At 57.4% G+C, this 7533-nt stretch overlaps 1 protein-coding gene across 1 annotated transcript; it reads right to left on the reverse strand.

Moving 5' to 3' along the window:
- Positions 1-1879: 1879 nt before the first annotated feature.
- On the reverse strand, positions 1880-3709 carry LOC127306133 (uncharacterized protein At5g39865). The gene has a single exon (XM_051336740.2). The coding sequence runs from the start codon at positions 3285-3287 to the stop codon at positions 2157-2159; it is 1131 nt and encodes a 376-aa protein (XP_051192700.1). The 5' UTR covers positions 3288-3709; the 3' UTR covers positions 1880-2156.
- Between the last annotated feature and the right edge of the window lie 3824 nt (positions 3710-7533).

Here is a 7533-nt window from a genome sequence, read left to right on the forward strand (position 1 = left end):
TGAAGGTGCAGCAGATGGGCCCTTGGCTGCGTGATGTTCTTCTCCATGTTCTAGAGCAGCAGTTGGCCGGACAGGGCAAGCTCCTCGACCCACCTTGTGCGAGTCTCACTTTCTACCTCATCAAGTTCAGTTGGCCTCAGGCGCGAGCAACACGCCGACAAGCATTGGACACAGGAGTGTGCGCTGAAGCAACTAAAAATCGGGCCCATGTCGGGCTATCCTATGCTCTCTGTTGTTTTTCATGGAATCTGATGTTGGGGAGTCCAATTCTTCACCACCCTCGTCAATTTGAAGGAGGCTTGTTTGTCGACGGGTGGCCAATGTACAATTGCTCAGAAGACACCATGGTAGTGCAGGATGGGAACCTATAGGATTTTGGGTACTTCCTCTAATCCTTGTTTTTCTGCTGAATTTTATGCGGATGTGTGCCACCATGATGATGATGATTATGCCCAAGATATTCTTTCGTGGTCGGAGACCTTCAAGTGGTCCAACAACTACTGTGAATTTCTTGTTGATCTGCCATGTGAACTAGTCACCAGGATGCTGCTAATCTCCAACTTTTGGCATGATAAGTTGAGCATTTATCATGAAATGCCTTTGGAGATCCTAGGTTTATTCTTCTGGCCTATGATTTTTTGCTGCTCATGGTTTGGAACGTCGATGTTGGAATAATACTCTTAGTGTGAGGTGAGCCAAGCCAATTCAGTATCCGCAAATTTGAATCATCAATTATGCTCACACACAACGGTTCTGATATTTGGGCAGCAAAGATCTTAGAGTTGCCACTATGCTTACAAGAATATTAACGGTGGCAATGCTATTGGGGTGCAGGATAGTTTCTTGTCGAGTTCTCAAGGCACAACACATTATTTTGCCAGATGATCATCTTGTGAAAGATGATGTTCTTCGGCCGTTCGGACTGTGTTACCAGAGAAGGACGACAACATCTCCCTGTTGATCCCCAGATTCAACTGCAGGGACCCGCTGAGATTGAGCTCGGTGATGCTTCAACAATCTACAGCTCAATCCTCATCAGCCTCAAGTGCATACACCAGATAAACCGTCGGGAGAGCCACCCGCGGGACATCAACTGGTATGGAGCATGTTGAGGGCACTTGAAGATTTCACATGCAAGAATATCAAGCCTAGGTTGTCGATGGATAAACGATTGTTGTTTGGCTTCATAGGCAATCTTTGGTATCAACTACAAGTGTTTTGGCCATCTCTCTTTTATATTGTGCGTTTTCGCACCTTTCATCCCTGCTCAACGCATTGTCGCCGAGATATGTTGTACTTTGAGCTTTAGTGTTAATATATTTCTATGTTTTTTTTTAAAAAAAAAGCCCAACTATCACTCCAGTTAACAATCACTTTAAATTTTGCATGCAGTTGGCCTGGTTTGACTTGAGTGCATGCAAACTAGGGCATGCCCTTGAAGATCATCCGTCACGAAATGCTGGTGTCTTCCAGGGGACTTGCTAGTTGGAAGAAAACCCAGCCTCGCCATCCCCCACGCCTCCCGGAAGTGCTCGAGCAGACGCGCTTTGGAAACTTGCATCAGCAAAGCCGATCGAGTTGATGTGTGTCGGTATCACCGATTTGGAATGCTTCGGATTGTGTAGCAACATAAGAATCAGGGTGACCGGGCAGCGACGGCGTGCCGTGTCAGTGTCACGCCTCCTCGGCTCCTCCTGAGCAGGATGACAAACATTAGAGACGACAGCCATCGGCCACCTTCCGCTTCACGTCGTCGTCCGCTGCACGCATTTTACTATAGTTCAGATGGGCACATCACGGAATGATCCAGCCCGCCGACGGCCGATCACCAACTACACAACTTACACTTTTCCAAGATTATGGTAGTACGAGATGCAGCTTCTGAGCTTCACTCACAGTTTTGCTTGCCTTGCTTCAGTTCAGCAATGTGCTTGGCCGATTGAAAGCATCAAATTGCAGATTTACAGTCATTTCCCCTTACACACTCGACTCCAGAGGGAGGAAACAAGCACGGCAAAATCAACTACTAATACAGTACAAATGTTACCTGATCAGTCCTAATGTTACAGAAGCTATATGCACTTCTCTGTACTGTACAGATCAATCGATCATCTTAACTGAACTTGCTCGCCGGAGATCGCAAGAAAATCCCACGGTCACAAGCAGCAGAGAGGGCAGCGCACGAGCCCGTTCTCGTTGCACTCGGGGCAGCGCCGGAAGCTGTCGAGCTCCTCCAGGAACACCTTGCAGCTGCCGGAGCACTCCTCGCAGGGCACGAACCGGACGCCGCCGCACCCGGAGCACGCCTCTACCGCAGCAACCCCTTTGCCGCCAACTCCGCCCGACGGTGCCATCTCGCAGGCCTCCAGCGCCTTTGACAGCTCGCCGGCCTCGTGCATGCGGCGGACGTCGTCGGCGCCGCCGAGGTGCCCGCCGTCGACGAACACCTGCGGCAGCCTCCCCGCCGTGCCGAGCGCCGCGTGCAGCTCGTCCTTGAACCCGCCGTGCAGCGACAGGTCGCGCTCGTCGACGCGCACGCCGTAGCCGTGCAGGATGGACCGCGTGGCCCAGCAGTCCTCGAACGTCTTGCGGATGCCGCGCAGGCTGGTGAGGTACAGCACCACCTTGCGCTCGCTGTCCGGCGGGGGCGGCAGCCGCGGCGGCGAAGGCGGGGGCGTGGGCGTGGGCGGGGGAGGGCGCGTCTTCTTGGCGAGCTTCGCGTCGATCCTCTGCTGGAACGCGCTGACCCGCGCGCGCACGATGCCCGGGAACCGCTGTATCTCGCGCTTCCTAACCAGGTCTCCGTCGCCTCCCTGGCAGTCCCGCGGCGGGGAGACCTCGCCGAGCGCCTTCCGGAACTCCGAGATGACGTCCGGGTCGAACTCCGGCGAGGGCTCCCGCGGCTCGTCCGCGCCATCGGCGACCTCCTCGGCGTTCTTGGTGGCGTCGTCGAGGCCCTCCATGAGCTCCCACACATTGATCACCTCGGGGGGCTCGCGGGCCGGCGTCTTGGCCGGCGCGACGACGGGCGCCTGCTGCCTCTGCCGCCTCGCCGGCTGCGGCTGCGGTGGCGCCGGGGCCGGCGTGGTCTTCTTGGTGGCGGCGCCGGCGGAGGTGTCGGCGCGCCACTTGATCATCTCCTCGTCCCGGTCGAGGCTGAGGGAGCCGAGGGTGGAGGACTTGAGCGCGACGGTGTGGTGCACCACCGTGGCCGGGCCGGAGCGGCTCCGCGCGAAGGACTTGCGGACGCCGCCCCGCAACGCGTGCCTGGACCCCGTGCAGCCCATCCGGCCGCCGCCCGATCCAGCAATCAGTCGAGAACTCGGCGCGCCACCGTCGTATCGCCCGCCAAATCCAGCCCAGAATCCACAATCCAGTAGGAATAAACGCGTTGGGAGGAAGAGACGGACCAGGTCAGCGCAATGCCACCGACAGGGAAGAGAGATGAACCAGCGCGGATTGAGAGTGGACGGTGGCGGGTGTGGATAGGGAGCTGAGCCTGAGCGAGCTCGGCGGAGGTAGGCAGCTGGGCGAGATCTGGTTGCGAGCGGAGGTGCCTGCGACGGAGGGGAACGGGAAAGGGAAAGGGAAAGGCGAGCGCTTTATGCCGCGGACGGGAAGCAGAACGAAGAGCGTTTGGGGTCACGGGGGGTAGGCGCGTTACGCGTATTAACTCGCGTGGTTTCGGTTGGAGCTCCTTGGCCGCGTTCAGGAAGTGGGCGGAATCATTGCCTGAGCTCGAGTTTCAGCATAGCTAAACTAGCACGCAGTAGTGTAGTGATGTTTTCGTGAATGGATGATAGGCTGGAACTGCGATTATCCGCATCGGATCGAGCGACGGGAACATTGGTTTGGCGGCTGAAAATGGCAGGGGCCAGCTCCCCCGTGCATAGGAGCTCGGGTTGCACGTGTTGCAGACCTCCTTGGAGCTCGTTTTGGGCGCTGGACTGTCCACTCAGTAGTGCTACCCCCATCCCTCTCTTCTCACCCTAGTTGAGAGTCTCCTGTCAGGTACTGGCTCCTCTCCACCTCTTCTCTAGCGGCTCCGTCGGTTCGAGACGGTGGGAGAGAAGAGGCCGACATGTACATGGCAGTTGTAGGTTCCTCAGGGGTAGAGTTTGGATCTGGTTCCAATTTGGCGCCATGTTGGTGGAGATTTCGTGGCCATGGCTTGCGGGCGGCGCATGGCAACTGGAGGTGGTGCTGGTTCTGCTTGTCGTGGCAAGCGGTGTCATCTTTCCCTCGACGAAGAATAAGCTCATGATCTCTGAGTCGATCGATTCTCCCTAGATTTGGCCATGATGGCCGCGGTCGGAGGTGGGGGATGGGGAGATCTGGAGCTCCTGAGGTGGTGCTTGAAGCTTATGCTTGCGAAGTTCATTAGCGACAATGAGATTGCGCCACCGTTTTGTTCGGCCAAGGAGGGCACTTCACGTCTCGAAACTCAATGCTTCAATGGAGTCTTCTTCCTCTAGGCCAGAGTGCCAAATCGGAGGATCTTCGTCAACCTCGACGCGGCTCCACACATCAGCAATGCCCTAACAATGTGCTTTGATGCAGTGTGTTGGGTTTGAAATTAAATTGGACTGGAAGTTCTAAATCTAAGATGAAAATGAATTGGTATCCAATTAGAATATGTTGTTTGGGTGTGCCTGAAATTTTCTTTTGAATCAAAGGGTGTACCCAATTCCAGTTTCTGTTTGGATATACAAACTATGGAATTAGATGATCTGTCGAGTTTGGACAGTATAAACTTGTGCACATGTTAAAAAATAGCATGCGGAGGACAAGGGGGACTCACTACGTTGGCGGCGGCTTCCTCTGGGACGGGAAAAGTCGTGTCGCTCGCTTCTGTTGCAGGGAGGTCGCGGTGGTGCCCCTTCGATAGATTCTGAGCCAATTCAGAGCTCGGACCCTCCGAATTGGCAAGTGAGAAAAACGCCCGCCCCTGGGTGGGCACGTGCTGGAATTGGCCACCATTTCAGGACTCAAATTCTAAGTGTAACCAAACAATGGAATTGAAGGCTTGAATTCTAACTCTCCAATTTCATGCCCGATTTGCTGCCATCTAAACACATTATAAGTGGTCTCATCCCTAGTGGTGTGCTCGCGAGGCGGGGGCATTGCTCGGAGGTGCAGTCTTGGTGGCGGTAAAGGACTCGATCGCGGTTCCTTGTTTCTTTCAAGATTATTTTTAGATAATGTAAGAGCATCTCCAGTCGCGTCCCCCAAAGGGATTTGGGGCGCGCCGGACAAAAAAAGCGTTCCAGCCGCGTCCCCCAAAGCCCATTTTTGTCCGGCGCGGCCCGATACGGTGTCCGGCGCCCCGAGCCCGTCCCCGTCCCACAGGGGACGCTCCGGGGACGCCGGACACAACGAAAAGCGAGGCCAACCGACGCGGGGCCGACCCGTCAGCGGCACAGTTAATTTAAACCTAACCGTCGCCTACCTCGCGACGGAAGTTATTCGCGCGCAGCGGCATCTTTGCCTTAATGGCGACGGAGGGGCAGGCGAGACGTCTCGTCGGTGCTGCGCAGCCTCCACGTGTCGCCGGCGTTCGCACGCCACCGCCCGTTCCCGCGCGATCTTCCCGCCTCTTCTCGTCTGTTCCCGCGCTTTCTTCCCGACGCCGGCGTCTATAAAAGGTCTCCCGGCTCATCAATGGTAGCCACCACACCCCGCCGGCAACAAACACAGCCCTCGTCGCTCCACAGCCGTCTCCTCCATCACCAGTGGCAATGGCGAACCGCCCCGGCGATGGCCACTTCCCTCCACCGCCGTCTCCTCCATTGACGAGCCGGCAGCGGCGTGCGGCACTCGAGGAGGCACTCGAGGAGGAGGCCCGCCAGCGGCGTGAGGCGCGACGAGCGGCGGATGTAGCGGCGTTCTCCGCCCCGCCTCCGCAGCTCGAGGAGGCCGCGGCGGCAGCGTGGCGAGGGGCGACGGTGCGACACCGTTGCGGCGTTCGACGCCTCGACGGGACAAGAGGCGCGACGGCGCCGGTGCACGGAGGAGATGGAGCAGCGATGGGCTGACGAGCGCCGGCGCCGGCCGCGATGAGCGGCAGCGCCGTTCGTGAACGGCGTGACTCGATCGAGCGCCGGCGGCGTGAGTCGATCGAGCTCCAGCAGCGGCGACGGCGGAGGAGCGTCGACGGCGGGAGGCGGCGCTTACGGCGCTATGGGGGAGGCGGGCGGAAGCGATTGGCGGCGGCCGACGCGTTTGCGGCGGCGATGATGGAGGCGCCAACAGATGTGGAGGAGGAGGCGCCAATGGAGGAGGAGGAGGCCGAGGCGGAGGAGACCGAGGTGGAGGACGACGACGACGACGACGACGACGAGTTCGGCGGGTCCGACGACGACGCCCCGCACCCGGACGAGACGGCCGATCAGCAACGCGCCCTCGTCGAGTCCTTCGAGTCGGAGAAGAAGCTCCGGGACGACGCCCGTGCCCTCGAAGAGGCGCATATTCGTCGCGCCATCGAGCTCTCCCTCCGGGCGGCGCAGCGAGGGGACGGCGGAGGACGCGCGGCGGGAGCGGCACCGTCGGCCACCGCCGAACGCAAGGAGAGGAGGCGCGCGCAGGAGGAGCTGCGGCGTAGGGGAGGCGACGACGGGGCGGGGCCGTCGAACGCGCCGCCGGGCGGTCAGTAGTCTAGGTTTAGATGAAATCTAGCCGTTTTCATTCAAACTTTGTAATATATAATCAAAATTGAATGAAAACCTTTATTTTCGTGCACAAATATTCATTTGGGGGCGGCGTTTGGGGGACGCGGCTGGGGAGCGACGTCCCCCAAACGCGGCACGAACAAAACATGTCCCCCAAACGCTCGATCCGGCGCGGTTTGGGGGACGGTTTGGGGGACGCGACTGGAGATGCTCTAAGTACATACTTGTAACTTTTTTTTGAACATGACTTTTTCTTCTTTTTGGTTCTCCATATAACGTGTACCCACCTCTTGGAATGAAGCTTCTGGGTCCTATTGTACCAAGCGCATGTTAAAAGATACAAGAAAACAGTAGTGGTACTTGCAGCCGTCAGCAAGAATCAAGATCGTGGCGGTACTACCAGTCTAGTACGCCGTCAACCTCAGCAAGCTGCCGGGGCGCCTCGGCTGATGCGATTTTCATGGTCCGGCCATTGTATCAAGATGATGTTGACCTCCGAGGCAATGTGGATGAGTAGGTGGCGATGTTAAGATGGCGTGGTACAAAAGCTTGCTGAAAAGAAGCTACGTTCTGAACTTGAATTCGGCATGGCGGGCAAGTTTGTGAAAGAATTGATGACAACCGGCAGGCCACCCTTTTCTTTCTCTCTTTCCCGGCAAAGCGAACTCCGCGATCGTTCCTCACGCATCCCAAAACGAGATGGCGTCGGGGTCATCGGAAGGAAAACGTAGGCGCGTCGCAGTCCAAACCAACCGGCGTCCACCGCCACCGGCGACCGGAAAGCTCAGCCGGGGAACTGGCCAAAACTTTTACAGTCCAACAACCGGGACGTCCTTCTCAGCTACTGCTAGGCTACTTCCTCACT

This window comes from Lolium perenne, chromosome 6, assembly GCF_019359855.2.
Source record: "Lolium perenne isolate Kyuss_39 chromosome 6, Kyuss_2.0, whole genome shotgun sequence".
Lineage (NCBI taxonomy): Eukaryota > Viridiplantae > Streptophyta > Magnoliopsida > Poales > Poaceae > Lolium > Lolium perenne.

Excerpts from the sequence above, each read along its gene's own strand:
- LOC127306133 (XM_051336740.2), bottom strand. The coding sequence starts at position 3,287 with ATGGGCTGCACGGGGTCCAGGCACGCGTTGCGGGGCGGCGTCCGCAAG.